This window comes from Chionomys nivalis, chromosome 1, assembly GCF_950005125.1.
Source record: "Chionomys nivalis chromosome 1, mChiNiv1.1, whole genome shotgun sequence".
Classification (NCBI taxonomy): Eukaryota; Metazoa; Chordata; class Mammalia; order Rodentia; family Cricetidae; genus Chionomys; species Chionomys nivalis.
The window spans coordinates 64,806,565-64,830,442 of NC_080086.1; the positions used below are offsets into that span (position 1 = coordinate 64,806,565).

Consider the following 23,878-nt stretch of genomic DNA (forward strand, 5'->3'; position numbering starts at 1 on the left):
GGGTGACCCACCCACCACCATGGAAGGTCAGCAAGCCGCTCAGAGCTGTTCTCTTTGTGGGTCAGAGCCAAGATGAGCGATAGATGACCCAGATGTCAGGGAAGGCCAGAGAGCCATAACGAGCTTCAGAGAGCAGTAGCTGAAGCTTGGGCAGGCCACCGCGAGGCTTTAGTTCCAGGAAACTGGATTTATATCTGGTGGAAATTTATTCTGACTGGCTGTGGCCACTTTTCATTAATGAAATATCAAACACAGTGGAACTGGAGGGATTTCCCAGTGGTTAAAGCATAAGGACCTGCATTTGGATCCTCAGGGATGGGAGTCGTGGTCCACCCATAACTCCAGCTGTGAGAGGCAGAGACAGGAGATTCCTAGAGCAAGTAAGTTTAACTGTAACATCAAGCTCTAGGATTATCTCAATGCATAATATAGAGACTAATTCCAGAATCAACCTTGAGCCACATACATGTGCACCCATGTGCATGCAAAAAAAAAAAAAACCACATTTACCCGTAAAAAACAGAAAGGAAAAATCAAGTAGAGGTCTGTGGAAGGGAGGGAAAAGAGAGGAACGGCAACATGTGCTCAACCTCTCTTCCTCCTGGGTTTGTGTCAAACCCCAGGCCCACTGTTGGGTACCTCTCCCAGGAGTTTCCCAAGGCGTAACCCCATGGTTGTGAGGTGAAACAGAACCTAGTCTCTCTCGAATCTGTGCTTATGGAAGTAGCCCAGTCCTGTTGCCCTCTGGAGAAATCTGCCCCTCACACCTGAAGTCTCAATACAGGGGTGCAAGAAAGAGGTGTAAGGGGCTCTAGGGCCTGAGCACAGCCTACACGAACCAGTAAAAAAATTACACAATTTGCTTCCCTTCAAATCCAACTCATCCCATCCAGGCCGGCCTGACCTCTCCCTCTCACCGTGGTCTTAGGCCGGGGACTGCCCATATTCCTCTGCACCTCGTCAGCTACATTCACCCGCAGGTAGGTGTTGGGCGTGTTAAGCCAACGTGTCTTCTCCTTCTGCTGCTTCTGGGCATGCTGGCGCAGGGCAGGGACTGGGGCACCGTCCTCTTCAAACACAAAGGCAGTGACTGTGGCTGGGATCTCCACTTCACTTTTGTGTTTGGTTTTTTCTTGGACAAAGGGGTGGCGATATGTGTAGCCTGTCCTGTAGCCCTGAGAGGACAGAATCAAAACCAGGTGTTGTAGAGGTGAGAGGTCCACACCTGAATGCCCACCAAACACCTGAGAAGCCAGGCTAAGGTCACAGGGATTTTAAATTGAGATGGGCCTGGTCCTTCAGGCTTGTCATTCCAGTTGCTCAGGAAGCTGAGGCAGGAGCATGACAAGTTCAACCACAGAGCAAAGCTCAAGGCCAGCTAGATAATGTGGTGATGCTCTGCTTCAAGAAAAAGCATGGACAAAAAGGGCTGGGGGTGTAACTCCACGGTAGAGCGCTGGCTTGGCACATGTGACAGCCTGTGTTTGATCTCTAGCATACAAAAAATTAACAAAATGATGAGTCCTGCTTAAATTGATTTCTACTATCATCATCATCATCGTCATCATCATCATAATAATAATAATGTATAATTTTGCAGTGCTGGGTCTAACATAACATGCCAAATCAGACACTCACTCTATAACAAATTATACCCTCAGTATCCAATGTTTCCAAAGTAGCTAAAATAAAGATAAAAATAACTTAGATTTAAAATGATATATATGTGCATGTGTTCTTGTGTGTAGATGTGTGTTTACAGGTCATAGAACTGCAAAGGGGATCATGAGTGAGAAGGAGGTCTAAGGGAGCGAGGTATGGAGAGTAGTGTATATATGTCACAGGAAAGCAGAAGTGGGGGCCGAGGGAAGGAAGAGGAACAACAGAGGGATAATGGGTGGACACGGGAGCGAGGTGGGAGAAATGAGAGCAATGTAGGATGATACATATGTAGGAAGACGCCACGTTGAAACTCATTACTTTGTATGCTAATCTTAAACATTAGTTTTAAAATAATGTCAAAGTAATTACGATAGTAAATTTCCCTTGAACGGTAGGAACAAGCCCCGGCTTGGTCATTGTACAGAGCTGGTTGAGCTCCTCGCTCACTCAAAGCACCTTTCACTAACTTCCACAGGGAAATCTGACTGCCCTAGTACTCTCCTCTCTTCTGTGAAACTTTAAATGGAATATTCTGCTTCTCAAAGCTTCCAAAGGATTCCTGTAGGAAGCCACTCACAAAGTCCTGGTGCTTCCTCTAGGGGCAATGATTCAGCACACAGATGCTGCCAGGAATTCCATCACCAAAGGCACGCTTCATCATTACAAAGGCTCCCTCAGGTCAGCCTAGCAAAAGGATGTGGAGGGATAATGGGAGGGAAAGGATTCATTATTGTAATGACCTTGACATGATAAAGTCAAGTGGCCTTGAGGGTGAGGAGGGGGAGCTGAACAGGAACATTCTAATGGACAGATGGTATTCTCACCCCTCTTTCAAACAGTCCCAGCAACCCATTGACCCCTCCCTCTCGTGCCGGAAGTATTTCCTTTGATTTTTCCATATCATCAACTCAGTCATTAGCTCCTGCAAGGGGGATGCTGTCCACTTGAACCCGTTAATGAATCATCCCATCTAATTCCTTATGAGACTGGCTCATTCATTCACTACTGCTTGGAATAAGGAAGCTAGCTGTGTGATGGGCTTTCAGTACTAGAGCTGTGACAGTAAGGATGGAGCAGGATCAACTCCAGAAGAGGCGTGGGTAATGGAAATGACGATGGTGATGGCCCGTGGCTGTGAGGAGAGGCACTGGCTTGACTGAACTACTTGCTATTTCCCATGCAGAACACAGACAGACATGAAGATGTCTCAGCGCTTAGCACAGGAAGAAAAAGCAAGTACTGAAGAAAATTATTGTTCAAATGAAAAACCTCAGAGGCTTTCACCAACCAAACCATGACAGAGTCAGTTCTTGTATGTCCCAGTGTTTTGAGCTGTCTGGTTCTGTGGGCTCAGCCTCTGTGGAGTGGTCTGAAGGACAGCACCAGGACACTCACTAAGTTGTCCAGCATCCTCATGAGGGCTTCAAATTCATGTTCTCCCAGCCGGCTCTTCTGCATGGGTCCAAAGGTGCTGCCTGCCCACTGCACAGAGCCCACCTCATGTGGCCGGTGTTTCTCTTGCTCTAGGAGGATGAGGTTCTCAGTTCCTCCAGCACTGGACAGAGCTGACACCTACAGAGAGATCAGAGCACTTAGTCACAGGGGAATGAAGCCCCCCAAACTGCTGTGGTTTGCACAAGGAAGCAGTGGGGCCATAAAGGAGAATTCAGGACCCAGAAAGGTCCAGGGAACTGGAGGGAAATAGCCGGACACTTGTTGGGCATGCACTCACTGTCATGGATCAAAGTGTAAGTAATTCCTCCTCAGGCTCAGTTCTTAGAGAACCCCAGAGTGGAAGAAATAACAAATGTTAAACTCCGGAAATGAAACCACACAGAGAGGACTGAACTGGTATCTGGGATATTAGCACACCTAGGAACCAAAACAGGTACCTAGGATATAGCATCCCAAAGAACTAAACAGTACCTAGGACATAATGTCTCAGGGAAGAAGGAATGGTACCCAAGATGCACAGCAGAATTGTAATTATTTCTGGAGAAGACAATGCTAGAAAAGGCTCCAAAGGGGACTAGTCATTGTTTTATAGACAAGGTTCCAGGTAGTCCAATGTGGCCTTGAACTTGCTACGTAGTCTAGGTTGGCCCTGAAAACCTGATTTTCCTGCCTCTACCTGTTGGGGACTGTGGACCCTCAGATCCTGAATTTTCTATGACCCTTTGCCTGCTGGAGTAAAGAGCTTGTTTTCCTGTGCTTGCAGCTGCTCTGAGCACGAGACCCTCAGGAGTTTCTGATGGCAGGGGAGTGGTTTCTGGTGGGTTTGTAGCTGAAAAATCCTGAGAGCTAGGGCGTGGCCATCAGTCAAGGAGAGCCCTATATAAGCTGCCCTGGAACACAATAAAATGGGCATTCTTGTTTCAAGAGTGGCCCATGTCTCTGTATGTTCTGTAATCTCCAGACCCTTGTCTGATCGTGTTTCCAGGTGGTGCAGGTACCACATCTACCTACCAAGATTAAAGATGCCTGCTATCATGTCAATCTAGATCTTCAATCATTATTTCTAATATTTTATTTATTCAAGAAGAATTAAAGATGTCTGCCACTGTGTCCTGAAGGAACTTCAATTATTGTCTGTAATATGTTATTTCTTCAAGAGGAAACTATCTGAAGAAAACGGCCATAAATACTTGTGAAACCCGAGGGGCGGTGGCAGCATCTTATTCTCTTTATTTTCCCATGTGTATGTGTGTGACGGCTAGTTTTAAGTCAATGTGATATATAAGTCAGAGTCTTCTGGGAAGAGGGAACCTCAATTTTGAAAATGACTCAGCTCAATTAGATTGGGCTGCAGGCAAGTCTGTGGAGTACTTTCTTGATTAATGGTTGATGTGGGAGGGCCCAGGCCACTGGTGCAGTGGTAACCATGGACAGGTGGTCGTGGGTTGTATAAGAAAGCAGGTTGAGCAAGCCAGAGGGGATAAGCCAGTAAGCAGTATCATCTAAGGCCTCTGCTTCAGTTCCTGCCTCCAGGATCCTGACTTGAGTTCCTTCCCTGATGTCTCTTGGCGATGCACTGTGACCTGAGCTGTAAGATGATATAAACCCTTTCCTCCCGAAGGTGTGTTTTATCACAGTGATGGAAAGGAAACTAAGACAGAGTGAAACATAAGATCCCTCTCTTGCTAACACCTGGTAGGGATGCTTAGACCAAAGGCCTTTAGGTGTAACCTCCTGCAGGGGCCATAGATCTACAGAAGAATGCCCTGGGCAGAGGAGAAGCCAGAAGATTTTTCTACAGTCTTGTTATTCAAGCTATATGTCCATACACCCATGCTGGGGTGATCATATACCCATGCTGGGGTGATCAGTCACCAGGTCCAGTGTCAACATGGCACAGAAAGGTGTGTCACAGTGTCAGACAGCTCCCCCCAGGGTCCTAGAGCCTGCCCCACTATTAGAGCTCCATGGGGAAAGAATAGATCAAGTGGCCTCAGGCAGCATACCTAACTATTAGCACAGTGGTACGCATATAGAACAGGCAGTTTAGACTAATCTTCAAAGCCTCCATACACTTGATCAGCCTCTGTCTTTCCCATCTCATACTTATCTAGTGGTACAGTCTGCTGAGCCCTGCAGCCGTGCCATTCAGATGTTCTTAGTCAGGCTTGACTTTCGGGGAGGGAGAGGAACATCTGAGATGCATCACTACAGGAGTGTGTAAACACACTCACATCTGAGAAGACTGCCCCCACACAAGCTCGCTTACCAGAGCTGCCCCTCTGATGATCTAACCTGCAGTGCCTCGTGTTTCAGGATGGGTTGGAAGTCTGGGCTGTGGTTTAGTGGTGTTTGTTTCGACCAAAGATAAAAGGGTCCATTTAGTTTACTGACAAACGCAGACACATGAGCTGCAGGCATTGGGCAGCACCTTGGGTTCCTGGTATCCTCCTGCACCTATGGATGACCCCAACTATTTTTTGGAGGTGAGTTCCTCAGACTCCCTCAGATGAGCCATGACACCCTGGGTGAAGAGGGCGTCACAACACTTTCCAGTGCCTTTTTACTCAAGATATATGTCTGCACGTCTTTAACTGTCCCCACTGTCCCCTGCTGCTCTGGAGAGGCAGTGCTAGGGTGTGTTGAAGAGGAGGCCTGTGTGGGTACCAAGCTGCCTGGTGTGCTACATCACCTTCTCACCATCTGACTTCGGGCAGCTGTTTACCGTATTTGTGCTTCAGCTTCCACCCCTGTCAATTAAAAATGGCAGTGCCCTAGCGACCTCATGAGGAGTCTTTTAAGGTAATACGGTAAAGTATTTGGAATGTTCTGGAGCCTCAGGAACACCACATGGATGCTGTTGCTAAGTTAACAGAGGATGAGAGGCGGCCTCCCCTGGGACTGTTAATGGAGGAGGAAGGAAGGAGAGAGCACCCACAGCCTTCCCCAAGCTGCCTCCTTCCATCTCTTCCCCCAGCAGTTTCCATGGCGATGGGTAGCAGATGGAGAAGAACTGCCTGTGCTTCCCATCTGCCTCTCAGCGAGCAATGACCCACTTTTCTAGAACTCCAAACCGATAGGCAAAGAGAACACTGGGCCCAGGAGAGCTGAGAAGGTGCTTGGGCTTGGACCGCAGACACGTTCATAGTCCATAATCATGTTCACCTCTTCACCAAGGTCACTGGGCCCATGGTAGACACAGCTCCAGAGTTGGCTGCCCGAGTACAAGCCTGCAGTAGCTGCAGGCCGTGGCTTCTGCACTCATTTGTGCCTCATCCTCTGCTTTTGCTCTTCCATGTCTAGACCATCCCTCCTCCCTCCCTCTAGAAGCCTCTCCATCCTCGACACTGACAAAGAGTCACCGGTACTTTCCTGAGTTGGTTGCCAGAGGGATGTGGGTGGTCAAAGGCACAGCAAGCCAGACCTGTGCAGAAAGTGACAGCAGCCAGGAGGCTGTTAGGGACCAAGACTAACAGCTCTGACCTATGGCTGCAGGTCAGAAGGTTAAATTGCAAAGGGGTCACTTCTGGGTCTGAACTGAAGGCTTCTCCTACTGTGGACTATAGGGGAGGCAGCAGGAGTTCTCCATCTGTGCAGAGGGCTGGGGTAGCTTTGAGGAGAGGAGCTTTTCCTGGGTGCTCTTCTCTCACAGAAGTATCTGCAAAGGTGTGGTAGGGAGCCCTTTACAGTCCAGTGTGAGGAAAGACAGTCTCCCCTTGATAGTAGAGGTTCAGCTAGTTGTGATGCCAGTCAGTGGCCCGAGCATGGGACAGCATTCAGAGTTGAAGGAGAAGGCATTGAATCAGAGACATGACCTGGAGCCAGGGTCCCACAGTCTCTAACTCTGACCATTGCTGTTTCTTGGGATCCTCGCTCCATTCCTGTTGCCTCAGCAAGGCTCCCCTACAGCCCACTGTAAGGGTATCATAGGCTCCTCCACCCCCACACTGCTGCACTGATCTAACCTTTTCCCGAGTGACACTGAGAAAGGTGACGACTTCCTTCAGTGCTGCTCTGCCAGGCCAACCAAAATAAGGCATCACGGAATCACGTGGGACTTCCAGAGGGCTGACTGTTCTGGGCTGCAGCCTCGGCATCTGTCAGCTAAGCCCTGACAGCAGTGTCACCATCCCTTCTAGCCTGGAGAGGCCACTCCTCCCAGCATCTTTGACTCATGCTGACATGAAGAAAACAGGCTTACAGAGGGCATGTCTCTGCCCCAAGGACACCCAGCCAGGGCTGGAGATGAAGGAGCTGAGAGAGCCAGTTCACAAGTCTATCCAGGGCTGGGTAAGCCCCACCCCCACCAACATGTCCACCACAGAGTGCATGCTCTTGACTGACCTACACTGTACAGCTGCCCGGAACAGCATCCCTGCTGCTCCAGGGGCACCATTATCATTGACATCTCCACCTAGCTGTCCCTTCCCAGTGAGGGGACTGGGAGAACTGCTCCCTACATACTCTTGGGGGTATCTTGCTATTCTGGTTGCTATGACAACACTGACTGTCTCTCTGTCCACTGCTCTTTCCATGCCTGACCACACTCCTGACCCATGTACAGCCAACCCCATTCCATGCTACTCCCTGGCAAAACAAGAACAACCTTTTCCTGTGTCCCCCCAGTACAGGTTGGTGTACCAGCCACCCTAGGTGACATAGGTGTGGTAGGGCTTTTGTGTGCCTGTGATGGTTTCCCCATCCTGGCCGCAGGTCCCCTGATATCAGTAGTACCAGTCACATGGTGTGATGGATTTTTCCAGGATGTGGATCCATTGTCAGCAGGAAACTGCAGGGGCGGAAGGGAAGTGGTGACTGGCAGCGTGACAAAGCAGAGTCTCAGGAAGTCAGGTTCACAGGACCCCAAATGACAGCTAGCAGGGCCCACAGTTCCCAGGGACCCCATCAAAGCCAGATTCTGAGCCTACTTCCCAGAGCGCCTTGCGTACCTGTACCTCACACGCAGCCTGCAGGTGGAAGACCTTATAGAAAGCCTCCTCCACGGTGTCACCCAGAGCGACCATGCCATGGTTTCTCAGCACCAGGATCTGTGGAGGAGGAAAGAGCCCATTAAGTCTGAGCTTCTGGAACTCCCCCTGTGGGCCAGCAAGATGGCTCCATGGGGAAAGGTGCCAGCCATCAAGTCTGAAAACCTTTGCTCAGTCCCTGGACTGACATGGCAGAAGGAGACAACAGACTACTGCAGACCCCTCTGGATCCCGTGTGAGTCTTGGAGGCTTGAACTAATCCCCCACCCCACTGCCCCATGCACACAAACTAAACTGAGTAAATAAAACTGTATAATAAAATCAACCTTAAAAAAGCCTCCCTCCTAAGAGACTTTCATCTTACCAAGATCAAGTCTATACGCAGCCTGGAGCCCCTCCCGCAACCCCCCACCTTTTCTCTGTAACCAGAAACCTCACTGCTAATCTAAGTGTGGTTTGAGTCCAGTGCACCCAACTGCAGGAAATAGAAAAGGGCATTTGAAACTGATTCTGTGCAGCTCCAGTGACTTTGTGGGGGCACTGCTATGGTTTGGGCCTTAGAGAATTCAGAAGCCTGAAAAGGCAGTCAGCAAAATCATCTGATGCTCGGTGTAGCACTCGGACCTCAACTGTGACCTTCTGCCCTGTGACTTGGTCAACTTTGGTCAAATCCAAGAGGATAACACTCTTGGTGGCTCTGTGGGAACAGGCAGTCATATGCTATCTCTCTGGACCTCGGGCTTTTGCTCCACAGACTTGGCCCTGACAGCTACAGTTCACTTCTAGTCAGTTTTTCAAATAAGGAACAAGAAGTTCAGAGAAATGGAAAGTCTCTGGCTCCCTGGATGCAGACTCTAGACTAGAATCTGGGGCTCTCACTGGTGAAACTGTTTCTGATTTGGCAGGGACAGTGAGTGAAGGGAGTGAAGAGACCAGACACAGGTTTAGATCTCAATTAAGACTTTCCTTTCTTCCCTGAAAGAAATACTCATGGTTGGTTTTACCCTCAGCAGCTTTGAAGCCAGGTGAAGCATGAGGGAGCTGAGGCAAAGAGCTATGCATTCGGTCCCTGCAGAGGGCTGAGGCCTCGGGGATCAGAGCATCTTGTCCTCTCTTGCTAGAATCAGCTGGAGTTTTTTCCTTTCCATGCCCAAGACTTAGAAAGAGCACAGGGCTCAACTCAGAAACAGAAAAAGCATGTGGAACATCTTCTCTTAGATTGCCATAGCCCACACACTGCTGAGGGTACCCTGGGGTTGATGGGAAGAGTAGCAGGCTCCTCCCCCAATGTGGAGATGGGGAGCCAGGGACTCAGGAGAAGTGACCCAGCTGCCAGCTCAGACTCTGTCTCTTTTCTGGTTCGAGATGGCACCACAACTCTTTGCTAGCAGAAGACAGTGTTTTAGACTTAAGCCAGGCAACAATACACTTCTCTCTTCTATTCAGTTGGTAACTAATGAATTAACATAGTTAATATTAATGAATCAATATAGCACTCAATTTGGGGAGACTTAGAGAAATAGCCTATATATTAGGTGTGAGGAAGGGAGCAGAAAGGACAACTTTTGTGGGAAGCAATCAGGCAAAATGAAGTCAGACTTATCAAGTGTGTCTCCTAGAAATGTCTAAAGGAGCCTCCTTAAGCCCAGAGGCTTAGCTGGAAGAGTTCCTCTTGGTGTTGTTCTTTAAGAGGAACCCGGGAGGTAGGAAGGAAAGTACCCCCTGTAAGGTTCAACCACAGAGATCTGCTCAGGTAAATTACAGCTTTTCATACAATGAGGTATGATTTAATAATCTGAGTGATGGAGGAAACAGTCACATAAGAAGACACTTAGTGTGCATTGCTAAGGGGAAGGAGAATTGGTTTCCTGGTTGCAGTTTTGTAAATATACATGAATAGCCTTACAGAATACAACAACATCTCAGAGCTATGTGGGAGAAGTGGGGTTTTTTTGTTTCCAATTCTTTTCTTTCTAAAAAAAAAAAAATTCTATGAAACTTGGAGGCTGGAGAGACGGCCCAGTGGCTAAGCATGCTCCTGCTCTTGCAGAGGACCCAAGCTCAGGTCTGAGCACTTCTCACAATCTGCTCACAATCACCTGTAACTCCTGCTCCAGGGGATCTGATGACCCCTTCTGGCCTCCACATATACACACACACAAATCTTAAAAATTATCTACAGAACATTCTCCAATGAGTACATGTTGCTTTTGTGATGTTAATTCTGTCTGTCTGTATGACAGAGGGGGGGAGAGAGGGAAAGGGAGAGGGAGAGGGAGGAAGAGGGAGGAAGAGAGGGAGAGAGAGGAAGAGGGAGGGAGGAAGAGAGAGAGAGAGAGAGAGAGAGAGAGAGAGAGAGAGAGAGAGAGAGAGAGAGAGAGAGAGAGAGCCCACATCAGAGGTGAACATTGGGCATCTTCCTCAAGTCTTATCCACCGGATTTTTTTTTTTTTGAGACATGGTGTTGCATTAAAATTGGAGCTCACTGATTCAGTTAAACTCATTGGCCACACAAGTCCCAGGGGTCCACCTGCCAGCACTGGGGTTATAGCTACATAACGGCCACCCCCAGATTTTTATGTATATACTGCGGATGGAACTCAGGTCCTTGTACAGCCAGCTCTTTACCGTTCTGAACCATCTCCCTGGTCTTGTGATGTCAGCTTTTGACAGTACCACTCCACAGCCCCCTCCCAGAAACAAACCTTGCAGGTCGGTCCAAGGCACTTCTGCAAATTGATTCGATCTGCTTCCTGCTCCATTTCTCCATTGAAGTCATAGTATGCCATATCCCCCACCAGCAGGGCATTATGGGAGACAGGCAGGAGGCCACACTTCATAGCTGACACCTACAGGGAAACAATAGTTACCTGGCACCTGCAGCCCGGGCCGCAGGGTGCACGGGTCCTCTCTCCTTGGAGCACAGCAGGCCAGGCCCACTCTCTCAGTGAGGGCTGTGGTCTTCCTGTCACGCTTGCACATCACCCCAGCAGCTCTGAGGACTGCTGGGCTAGCACGCCCACGGGGGACCCTGCCACCCAGCCCCAGCTCTGTGACTCTGGGAGGAGGCAGGAGTGGTGGACATGTTTTCCCCCATAGTATGGCCCTGGGGCAGTATGAGCACAAGGACTGAGGGCTAAAACCTGTGTTGGTTCCTGTGCTGGCTAGTTTTATATCAACTCGTAATACAGGCTGGAGCCATTTTAGAAGAGGGGACATTAATTGAGAAAATTCTCCTACCAGATTGGCTTTTGGGCAAGCCTGGGCTATTTCTTGATTGGTGATTGGTATAGGAGGGCCCAGCTCACTGTTGGTTGTGGGTGGTGCTGCACCTAGGTTGGTGTCCCTGACTGCTATAAAGAAAGTAGACTGGTCAAGCCACCTGGAGCAAGTCAATAAGCAGAGCTCTTCCATAACCTCTGCACCAGTTCCCACTTCCAGGTTCTTCCTTTGGGTTCCTGTCTGACTTCACTGCATGATGAATTACAAGTTGAAAGATGAAACAAACTTGTTCCTCCCTGTTGGTTCTGGCTATGGTGTGTTGTTATCTGGCTATGGTGTGTTATCATCTGGCTATGGTGTGTTATTTGGCTATGATGTGCTATCTGGCTATGGTGTGTCATCTGGCTATGGTGTGTTATCTGGCTATGGTGTGCTATCATCTGGCTATGGTGTGTTATCTGGCTATGGTGTGTTATCTGGCTATGGTGTGTTAGCTGGCTATGGTGTGCTATCTGGCTATGGTGTGTTATCATCTGGCTGTGGTGTGTTATCTGGCTGTGGTGTGCTATCTGGCTGTGGTGTGCTATCTGGCTGTGGTGTGCTATCACAGCACCAGAAAAGTAAACTAATGCAGCCTCCTACTCCATTCCTCCTTGAAAACAAAGCACAGTGAGGTGCAGAAGGGACTACTGTCTTGCCCCACTGCCCCAAATCAGCCCAAGACTGCAGAGACCTTCAGCACAAACACAGCATCGAGTCTTGGTCCTGATTCTGGGAAGTCTCAACAGGCTGGTGCCGTGTGATCTGTCCTACAGGTATGTGGTCTGGTGTCAGCAGGAAAGGATGATGGCCAAGGCAATGCCCAGTATCTGCCATTTCTCTGTGACACCGCAGTGTCCTCTGTACATGTGGAGAGATGGCCTCAATGTTACCTGTGATCTGTGATTGTTCCCTCTACTCTTCCCCGGGTTTATTGGACCCTTCCCTAGATCTCAGCTGCCCTGAGCTATGGAAAAGTCTGCAGACTCAGTTTCCATCAGCTCACTCTTCTGTGACAAGGTCTCTCTCCTCTGAAGGTCTGGGTCATGTGGGGACCAGGGCAGCATGAAGCCCAACAACACTGACTTGGGAAGACACTTGAGAGGTTCAGCTGCCTGGCTGAGCTCCCAGCTGTGCCTACAGCAGAGTGGGGAGTTTGTGAAAGCACTTTACTCGCCCTCACCTCTTACCAAGACCCTGGTGAGGGAAAAGAAGGTGGGAATAAAGATCCCACATGAGAATTCACTCTCAATCTGAGTTCCAGATCATTCCAGAATCTATATTTTCACTGTTATTTTATTTTTATTTCATATGGTATGGGTGTGTTTTCCTTTATGTCGGTCTGAGCATCACATGCTCGCAGTACCTACAGAGGTCAGAGCAGTGGTTGTTGAATTCCCTGGGACTAGGGTTACAGATAATTGTGAGTGGCTGTGTGGGTGCTGAGAACCAGGTCCTCTGAAAGAGTGGCCAGTGCTCTTAAGCCCTGAGCCATCTCTCTGCCCCCTTGCAGGATTTTTAAATGATGATATTGCTATATACCAGATGATGATCTCCCCAGGGAGAAACAGGTGCTCTGGGCTGACTGACACAGGGAGCCTGGCACTGGATGGAGCTCCAGGGCTGGGAGGCCTCACTCACCGCAGCTGTGGCAGGCGTATGCAGGTGGATGGCGCACCGCACGTCGGGCCTGGCGGCGTAGATGGCAGAGTGTAGACTGAAGCCCGTGGTGTCCACTGGGAAGCAACTGCTGCCCTTCTCTACCACCTCTCCCAGAATATTCACCTTGATCTGGTCAGTGAAGAAGAGAACAGACTCAGAGTGGAAGGCAGTGGGGCTCTTGTACACATGGATACAGTGTGTCCCCTGCCCATGTCCACCCAGGATGACAGGAGTAATAGCTGGCCTTGGTGTTGGGGGACACCAACATGGAGGCCTGCTTGCAGTGAATCTTCAGGGGTGGTGGTGATTCTGTATGGAAAGTGGAGGGGCAGTTTCTCAGACTTTATCATGCATTACTTCAGGAGTTGCCAATATAGAATCTAAACACAGAGAGGACTCAGCATGCTTAGCATTTTCCTAAATGGTGTCCAGGCTATGGCCCAAAAACCCCACTCCAGTTATGAGCTAGAAGAGAGTCAGTGATAGAATCCTCTAGAAGCAGCTAAGAGGACTCTTGGATGCCAACAGAAACCTTCCCAGAGGAAGTCCTGTCTAAGCTGAGCCACCTCATTTTTGAAACATCGTAATGTACACAAAGGTAAAGAGAATGGTATACTGAACACCTTTTTACCAGTCATGGAAAAGGGAAGTATTTAAGGGACCAATGGGAAGAAGTCACTTTTTTAGCCTGCTCTCTACCCTTTAGCCACAGGTGGCTTGGCTAAAAACCATTACATATAGTATGTGTATAAAGGAGGTGGTAAGGGAGAACGAGGGAGAGAGACAGAGACAAACATAGTGAGTTTTGGTGGGAGAAAGCACAGACATACATGTGTGCGTGCATGCACACACACACACATCAAGAATAATGCTTGTGGCTGGCTATGGTGTTCCTACTTAACTATGGATTCACAAAGCATCAACGTCAGGGAAGGCTTTTTGTGACTGATAAGACAAGGGGCCTGCTGAGTAGAAAAGGGAAGATGCTTCATCCTCAAAGTGCCCCCACCAACCCTCCCAGCACATTGCAAGGCCCACCCCTCAAAGATGCAAATCACCTAGCACAACCCAAATTCTGAGGCAAGGTCCTCTAACATAGAGGTTCTCAACCTTCCTCACTGTGTGACCCTTTAATACAGTTCTCATGCTGTGGTGATCCCCAACCATAAAATTAGTTTGCTACTGTTATGAGTTATAATGTAAATATCTGATATGCAGGATATCTGATATGTGACCTCCCACAAAGGGGCTGTGACCCACAAGTTGAGAACCTCAGTCCTAACACCTTAGTGGTCTGGTCCCCAGGTTCACTTGATTACAATTATCCCTTGTTCACTAACAAGCTAGATTTTAGTTTCTTTAAAAAAAAAAATCACCAGGCAGTGGTGGTACATACATTTAACCCTAGCACCCAGGAGACAGAGGCAAGTGGATCTCTGTGACTTCGAAGCTATCTTGGTCTACAGAACTAATTCCAGAACAACTAGTGCTATACAGAGAAGTCCTGTCTTGAAAAACCAAAAAAGAGAAATCACTGTAACTTTGACCCTCTAAGTAGAAGTACCTATGACATCCCAAGTCTAACACACAGAGCAGGTCCACAAACTGCTCCATACCCCATTCCCAAAAGTCCACAGACAGAAGAGGGACCAAGGGACAGTGACATCTTGGTGTGGGGAGGGGCACATTATTGGTGCCATGTGCTTAGCTGCACAGGAGCAGCGTCCAACAGACCACCACTGCCAACCTCTCTATGGAGGGAGTTTTACAGAACGGAACCGGTTTGGAGTGGCCTGATGCTGGCTAGGTGTGACAGCCGTTCCCCCAGCTCGTTCTTGTGTTCAATCTGATTCCCCAGTTCCTCAAAGAGGCCCAGTCAGACTTCCCTCTCTGGGAAGGCCCCTCTCTGGCTCATTGCTTATCTCACTGCTGAACCTGTGGCTTGTGTCCCAGGAATCTCCACAACATAATAGGCCGGTGAGCAGTCCATCCAGGGCCTCCGTCTAGATCAGAAAGCAAGGACTCTGAGGACTGCCTCAGAGACACAGGCTTGGCTTTGGATTCTGCTGCTGTGCAAATTTACAGAAGATGCCAGCTGTGGGGAGTGGCGCTCAGGTGATTCCACCTCTTCTTTCTGCCTCAGCAACCACATTCTCCTTTGGAGGTGTAAGTTGCACATCCGTACACAGTCACCCGTGGTCTACCTATACCCAGATCACCTCAGCCTGCTGGTGATCCCCACAAGACTGTCCATACCCCAGATCACCTTCTGCTTATGATTCCCCCTCAAACCTGCATCTTGGGGTCAGACCCTTCTGAACCTACCACAGCCAAATGCCAGCAGCCTCTGCCTCAGAGACAGTGCCCACTCTCCCAGCACCTCACATGGTGTGGGAAGTTCTTCTGTATATATGTTGCTTTGGTTAATAAATAAAGCCGCTTTGACTTATGGCAGGGCAGAATAGAGAAAGGCAGGAATTCCAAGCAGAGGAGAAAAGAAGACAGAGAGTCAAAGAGATGCCATGTAGCTGCTGAAGGACAGACGCCAGAGAACCTTACCGGTAAACCACAAGCCTCATGGTGATACATAGGTTAGTAGAAATGGATTAATTCAAGATGTAAGAGTTAGCTAGAAATATGTATGAGCTAACTGGCCAGGCAGTGTTGTAATTAATAAAGTTTCTGTGTAATTATTTACGGTCAAGGTGGGCGGGAAACGAACGAGCAGCCTCTGACTATACTCATACTCCACACCGGTTGCCAGCCCAGCTGATCACAGGCCCACTAAGTATGCACACCCAAACTTTCTTTCACAGATCACAGAAAAAGCACCGAGCATTTGTCTTGACGTCTGCTGGCCTCCACATCTGTCAGGGCAATCCGTGAACAAAAGAAACAGACTATCTTGCCTCCGCCTTCAGATTCCAAATGCTGAGCCAGACTGCAAGTCTCTTGTTCCACTGTGTTCCCATCCAAGGACGCTTTCCTCAGGACATGTGCTCTAACCTCTACCTAGAACTCAGGTCACCTCCCATTGCCTCCTACCTCCACTGTGTTTGTTGCCTGTACCCCATTCCATCATGCCTGAGGCACCCACTGTGTCTATGTGTCTTCTCTGCCCAGGGAGAGTGTGAGTTCCACAAGGAACAGGACAGTAGGCTCTGATTCGGAGATGAACCTGTCCCTCCAGGGTCACATGGATCCTGTCATCTTAGTAAGAGTCAGCAGTGAGATGCTGGCTATACTTACCAGGCTAGATGCTGTGACCTCACTGCAGGAAACCCCTTTGGGGCTGATCAGGAAGTGATCTTGCTCCTTGCTCACTCTCATCTGGGGGAAGAGAGATAAGAAACTCAGGGCCAAGCAGAGAGGAAGAAGAGATGCTTCTAAGGACACTGTTTAAATCCCCATCTCCCTGAACTCACTGTATCAAGGCTTTCTCCAGTGAACCCTCCTCCACTGAGAGGTGAAGAGGTCTGCTCTTTACTAAAGCTGTGCAAATACAAAAATTAGGGACAGCCCTGGATACTGGAGCTGGCTCCCTTCCAAAGGGGGTACCCACTGGGCAGGTTTCTTATTCTGTTGGTCACAGTGATGAGCGATCTTGGAAGAGGTGAGTGGATTTTAACCAAGGGCCACTAACAGTGCTTAGTTAGAGGATTAGAAGGGTTAGAAGCCTCTCTTTCAGGTTTTGTGGGGCAGGGGGCTGGGCACAGGGCACCTGCTCCTCACCGTGACATAGGTGTCGCTGAGCTGCGCCCAGCCATAGAGGTCCAGGAGGCGGTAGACACTGCTGATCTTGCACCGCATAAGCCTCTCCCCCTTGGCCAGGTTCAGGGAGTCAGCCGTGTGGAGGTCATTGATGGGCGTCATCATGGAGAAGTCTGCAGGGATGGGAAGGACAGCACATCTCCCTGAGGACAGGAGTCGCTACCAGCCAGCTTGGTACTTGTCCCATGACCCCTTAGATCTCACTGACTGATGCTGCCACTGTGCACAAAACACTCCCTGCCAGAGGATCAAACAGCCCTCAACTCCCACCTAGAGGAAGAAAGGTTGTAGGTTGACCATTTAAGGCTTACAGAGCCTTCTGCTCAGCTGACTGAAGCTGGTGCTGCTTTGGGCAGAAAGCCATGCCAAGACCTGGGGATATACCTTGGCTGGTACAGCACTTGCCTGGCATGCACACATCTCTAGGTTTGATCACTAGCACTACATAGAATATGATGGTACATATCTGTCATCTTAGCATTCACTTAGGCAGGAGGACCAGAAGCTCAAGATTATCCTGGGCTACAAGGAAAATCTTGTTTAAATTTAAGATCAGCCTAGGCTATATGAAACTTTGTCTCAGGGAAACAAACAAGCAAACAATGACAACAACAAAAAGAAAACAAACAAAAAACCCAAAGCCACGAACAAGGTATACTTGGAATTCCAAAGTTGCCATAAACCCTAAACAGGGGCACTGTGTAAACGTAGGATAAAGTTTCTGAGTGGGAATATGCAGAGATGGGAGCACTAGCTTTAGGGGAGAAGCTGCAACTCAGAAGGCTGCCACCCTGTTTTGAGGGACCCTGTGATAGAACTTACTCTGTGACTTGGAAACAGGGCACACAGAAAGCCGCATCAGCGAGGAAGAAATGTTCTCAACTCCCCCTGCCCCAGCCATATTTGGAAGCCACAGGCCCCAGCCAAGGCTGGCAGACAGCTGCAGTGTCTGGAAGCACACATCTGTTTCTGTTAGGGCAGGCAGCCACATGGTCATACGCTGCCTTTTTTAGGAATTTGAGGGAATGGCTGGGAGATTTGGAAATGGACCCAAGGGGCTTAAAAATCTTGTCCCCAGAGCACCCCTGATGTAGAAACTGATGGCCAGTCTGCACCTTAACCATGATGGTAACTGCCCGTGAGCACCAGGAAATGGGGCAGAGAAAGGCATACAAGCTAAGGTTCTGGAGAGATCAGCTGCTGAGAGCACGTTGCTCTTGCAGGGACTAGAGCTCAATTCCCAGCACCCGTGTGAGGTGTGTACATGTACACACATGCACACAAGCATGAACACACATCAAATTTTCTTTTTAAAAATACACTGGTTAAATAAAAATTATAAAGGTCTTATTGTTATTATCCAACTAGAAGTTGGAAAAAATAATCTTCTCTCGGGCAAAGACAGCCATTTCAGGTCATTTTTTATGAAGTAAGGTTATACAGTGAGGTTACAGCAACAGTGGATGTTTATATTATGAGTGCCATTTTTCAAAGACTGGTTGGGTATGGTGACACACTTCTGTAATTCCAGCTCTCAGGATGTTGAGGTGGGACAGTCAAGGCCAGCTTAGGCTACCCAATGAGACCCCCATCAGAACAAACAAAACATGAAGTAAAATATAACCTGATACAAGGAGAAACAAAAGCAATGAAATGGATGAGTCAACCTTCACTTTTGACAAAATCTAATGAAAATGGAAATATAGATTAAATAGAGTGTCTTGGAGATTGCCCTTACCCATACATCATTTGAAAATAATTATATTAGGTTGCAAAAAGCTCTCACTAAATCCTTGGCATGGAACGTAAGCAGGACATGTTTTCTAATTCAGTGAAGCCTGACAATAACAGATCTATAGACGATCAAGCATTCAACTTGTTAGCAATGAGAAAAGACAGCTCATGGGATAAAAATCAGGTCAGTTGGGGCGGCTGCTCAGTATGTGCTTAACGTGTGTACAGCTGTGGTTCAGTGCCAAGCACTATCAAATATAAACAGGACCAAAGCAGCAGCTGCAAACTGTCCATTGCATGAAGACAAGCAATGCTCAGAAGTTCACAGCCTCAAGTGTCTTCAGCACTGAGCTAAATATGAAAATATACCAAATCAATTTTATCATAGAAAAAAACCCCACAAAAATTAGCCATAGAAAAAGGTCTGGTTAGCTCTTGTCCACCAGATACAAATCTAGACTTATCTAGAAAGAGGGAACCTTATCTGGAGAATTGTATCCATTAGACTGACCTACAGGCAATCTGTGGGCACATTTTCTTGCTTAATAATTGATGTTGGAGGGCCCAGCCCATTGTGGGTAGGACCACCCCTGGGCTGGTGCGCTTGGGTTGTTCAAGAAAGCAGGCTGAGCAAGCCAGTGAGCAGCACTCCATCATGGCCTCTGTTTCAGTTCATATCTCCACATTCCTGCTCTGCTTGAGTTCATACCTTGACTTCCATCAGTGAAGAACTGACATGTAAGCCAAATAAAGCCTTTCCTCTCCAATGCTTTTGGTTGTGGTGTTTATCATAGCAATAGAAAGAAACCAGGACAGAAATGTTGAGAAATATTAAGTACAAAACTAAAGTATGCCAGATGTGGTAATGTCCACCTGTAGGTGAAGGCAAGAGGGGAGAGCTCTTGGCCAGTCAGAACTATGTGACTAGAAGCTGCTCCCCCTTCCCACAAAAGGCTGGGATATAGCTTGATGGTGCAGTGATTACCTAGAACATACAAAGCATTTGATCCCCAATGTTGGAAAATAAATTAGTAATCAGGAAAAATTTTAGGACCAATAAGTAATCCCAAGAACTAGTGTATAAGACCTATGAGTAAGCAAATGTAAGTTGCTCAGTAAGACAAACTGAGAGCACTCTGCTGCAGAAGACAAGCAGGTGCCATCTCAAAAAGCCAACAATGAAAAGAATATTGTAAGTCACTTGGTTTTAAAGAGAATTCATTGAAATAGATAATTTCATATAAAATATATGATCAAAATTTAATGACACAACAGCAAAATAAAAATTTAAAATTCCCTAAATTGAAGGTAAACGTCAAGAATCTCCGAAAAATTTCCAGATCTGGACAACTTTGCAAGTGAGCTGCAAACCTTCAAGGGTGATTTTCCTGCCTTGTTTAAACTCCACCAGGGAAGGACAAAGGTGGATCTCCCTGGTTTGTGTTAAAAAGTCATGGCTAAATGCCCTGGAAGTAAACTGCTCAACCTCACAAGAGAGTATGTGTACACAAATCCTTAACAGAATTCTAACAATAAAACTCAGGAGAGTATTTCTAAAACAATGCATCAGAGGAAGAAATTAGGGTCAAGGAGAAGGCTTAGTTGGTAAGCACTTGCCACCCAAACAGGAGGACCTCTGCTCGTCACTAGAACCTACTTTTTTTTTTTTAAAAAAAAAAAAGGGCAAGTATGTTGGGCCATATTTGTAATCTCAGCACTGGGGAGTGGAGACAGGAAGAGCACTAGAGAAGAGCAGCCAGCCTAGCTAACTTAGGCTATGAGAGACTCTGCCTCAAAGATGTGGTGAGCTACTCCCGAAGACTGAATCCTAAGGTTAAACTCTGGTCTTCACAGGCATGTGTGCTTACATGGGAACTTGTACACACACACACACACACTCACACACACACACACACACCAGAGATGATTTATTTCGTGTATTTCAAAAGAGCCCAAAATTTAGAGATCTATCACTATAACTCATTGTGACAGTTGTTCAAGGAGGAATAAGAAGGAATCAATGCCCCAAATGCATTTTATAAAACTCAAATTCTATTTCTGAGAAAGAGCTATGATGGGCTAGAAGTAAAAGACATTTTCTCAACATGATAAAGAATAATGATCTCAAACTTTGTGGTTAAAGAATTCCAGTAAAGTCAGATGTGAGGCAAAGATGCCCATTCTCTAAACTATTAAGCACCGTTGTAAAACCTTGAGGGGATAAAACCAGAAAACTAGAAAAAATAAGGCCAACGGCAAAATGCTGGTAGAGGGAGGCAAAATGACAATGTTTGCAGATTATTTGATTGTCTATATCCAAAATGCAAGGCCAGTCAGATGGTTCAAGGGTAAAAATGCTTGCCACCAAGGGCCTCACAATGTAGGAGGAGAGAACCAACTCCTGTAGGGGGCCTTCTGACCTCCATACTCAATCTACAGCATATAAATACTCACACACATACATGTTTGTGTACACACACACAATGAATGAATAATATGTTTTTAAAATCAGGAGAATATGTATGTATACTCAAGAAAAAATTGAATAAAAAGTCATTTATGACAATGAAGTTATATATTATTTCCTGGATGGGCTTAAAACACAGTCAGATTGTATAGAAATAACTAGTAAGATTTCTTGGTAGATATTATAGAACCAGCAGAAAACATACCTTGTTTCTGAAGATCCTAAATCAATTCTTAAAAATATTGTTAAATTACCTCCCACATGCTAGGTACAGTGTTCTAAGAACCAACCACACACATTTCCCCCATGGAGACTATATTCTAAAATAAAAAATTAAGAATTTCAATCCCTCTACCAAATCAATTCCAATCAAAATCACCAAAGGATTATTTTAAGGTATAGGAGAATAGAGCTTGACAAAATAACTCCAAAATTATTTTATAGACTACATTTGTACAAGAGGTTAAGATAATTGGTGACTAATTACAGCCCTTTGTCTTATTGTCTAGGCACAGGGCCAGGAGCAGAAGACACAAAGGAAAGCAGAGGGTTCTGCTCTGTGAGAAAATACTCTGCACAACGTGAAAAATGCTGTGATCAAAGTTAAAAGGCAAAGAAGAAACTAGAAAAAAAACCTAATATATTTGACATGTCATAGGGAAGCAGCATTAATTTATAAAGATTTGAAAACTTATACAAAATATAGTAATAGGAAAACTGGAAAAGTATGAGATAAACATTTTATTATAATAAAAAAACTACAGATGACGTTTTTGGTACAGCCTGCCTCGGGGGAAAGGAAATGGTAGCGGTCTAAGACGAGGTTGAGGAAGGGCAATGCCCACCACGTTCTGTTGAGAGCAAGGTTGGCACAACCTCTTTCTCCAGGATGGCAAAGGGACACAATCTGCATTATGCCTAACGTCTTCAAACACATATCTGTATTCCTCTAGCAATTTTTAAAATTTGTCTTTGGAAGACAATTCAGTTATTTCATCACTTTCTCATTATAATTTATCTTTAAAAGATAGTTGTGCATATAGCACCAAATTTATTTACCAGTATTTTTACCACATTTTAGTTCATAATATCAAAAAGCTGAACACAATCTAGAAGTCTAATAGGGAACAATCAACTCAATGGCTTGCAACCACAAAAAATATTGCAGAACCATATTTATGATGCAAAAATTGAGTTGATATGCCTTTAAAATTATATGTGTAATATGATTGCATTCTTTCTTTCAATAAGATATCTATATTAAAAGAAAAAGTTGGAAAGATAAATCAAAATATTGCTAACAGTGATTTTGGAGTTCTCAGAACACAGCTGAGTGGGTTTTAGCTTTTCTTTCTCTAATGTTTTCCTTAGCTCCAGCCATCACCCTATACATCTGAGTCATATGGAGCGAGGGCAGCTTCGAGGCTGTGGGCAGAGCTGCACCTTCCAGGAAGGGAGCCCACGCATAGCCATAGCTCCTCTACTGCCCAATAGCCACCATTCTGACTGGTCTCCTGGCTCCGCGCATCTCTTCTCGTCCCCTGAAGTCGCCTCTACCCTTCCCATTCCTGGCATCACAGATGATTCTCCTGTGGGTCTTTAATTCACAGGAATGTCAGAAGTAGAGCCAGCATCTCTCTGCCCAGACCTGCTAATGCAATGGCAGCTTGGCCATTGCCTAGCAACCGAGCAGCTCCCTTCCCTACCTCATCCCTCCTCCCCCACTCCTGGCAGATACCCAGACACCCACATACTCATGGAAGAAGCTGGGAAGACTGCGTGGGAGGTGCTGGCCATGAAGTCCGCGATCTGTCGTAGCGCCCAGATGTTGGAGGAATTGTTGCCTTTCTTCATCTGTTCCTGGATGAGACCTTCCAGCTCTTCCCTGAAAGACTGCAGCAGGCGGAGAGGTTGGAGCCCAGTCCTCATGGAGAGCTGAGGGCCCAGCAGGTCCTCACAAGAAGCTGCAGGCCCAGCAGGTCCCTAGGGATTGGTGCCCAGCTCCCCACAGGAGGACTGAGGACCCTGCAGATCCCTAGAAGCTGAGAGCACAGAAAACCCTGGGGGGCTAGTCCCTGAACACTTCACAGGGGATGATCTCAACCCACTCCTGTCCTGTAGCTTCTCACAAGAGAACAGCTCCTGTAGGTCTCCAAGGGACTGGTCTTCTAGCTCTTCAGTAAGGGTTAAGAACCCTGAAGGTTCCCCAGAAGCATATTCACTAGGCCCTCAGCTTGCTTTATAGGTTATTAATAAAGGGGGCTCTGGGGGTGGATCTAAGCCCTCATTTTCTGTGGGGGTAGTCCAGATTCTAGCTCCCTTCTATATGAGTGATGGCCAAGGCCATACCAGGCATGGTAGGACTTCACTTTAGATAGAATTAACTGAATGAGAAAGTATACCACCCTCCTTCCCCATTAGCACATCCAGGGCTGCCCTCACACATTTCAGTTTCTCTGCATTCTTAGTGCTTGCATAGGAGGAGATGGAGAAGGACTGGAGGATTTCTGCAGTGCCTCCACTGTGATGCACTATGCTAAGCTCAGGTTTTCAGTTCCCTACATTGGGAACTTCTTAGCTACGGGCCAGGTGGTAGGAGGAAACATGAAGCTGTATGATACTGAGGATCCTCTTAACAGGGGCCAGGAAGCAAGGCTCCTGCATCCCCATATCCTGCCTCACCCACCAGCCAGGACTAAGTGATGCTCTACCCCACCATCCCTCCTGGTGACTCTCTGCATGTCTGGGGGTTGCCTCACCCCAAGATCGTCTTCCTCCAGGATCCTGACACAGTGTCACAAACACCTTAGGCTCATTCCTTCCCATTCCTCCGAGCAGTCTGTGCACCCCTGGCGAAAACTGCCCACAGACTATGGGA

At 47.2% G+C, this 23,878-nt stretch overlaps 1 protein-coding gene across 1 annotated transcript in view; it reads right to left on the minus strand.

The window, feature by feature from the left end:
- The window catches only part of Add2 (adducin 2), a 101,588-nt gene that overhangs the window by 15,058 nt on the left and 62,652 nt on the right, over positions 1 to 23,878 (minus strand). Inside the window, exons 4-11 of the mRNA XM_057766088.1 lie at positions 22,755 to 22,893; positions 16,761 to 16,912; positions 16,278 to 16,358; positions 13,008 to 13,157; positions 10,811 to 10,954; positions 8,067 to 8,165; positions 3,058 to 3,234; positions 918 to 1,175 (exon numbers count right to left, since the gene is read on the minus strand). Of these exons, the coding sequence (XP_057622071.1) occupies positions 918 to 1,175; positions 3,058 to 3,234; positions 8,067 to 8,165; positions 10,811 to 10,954; positions 13,008 to 13,157; positions 16,278 to 16,358; positions 16,761 to 16,912; positions 22,755 to 22,893 (1,200 nt within the window). The remainder of the gene's footprint in view (positions 1 to 917; positions 1,176 to 3,057; positions 3,235 to 8,066; positions 8,166 to 10,810; positions 10,955 to 13,007; positions 13,158 to 16,277; positions 16,359 to 16,760; positions 16,913 to 22,754; positions 22,894 to 23,878) is intronic.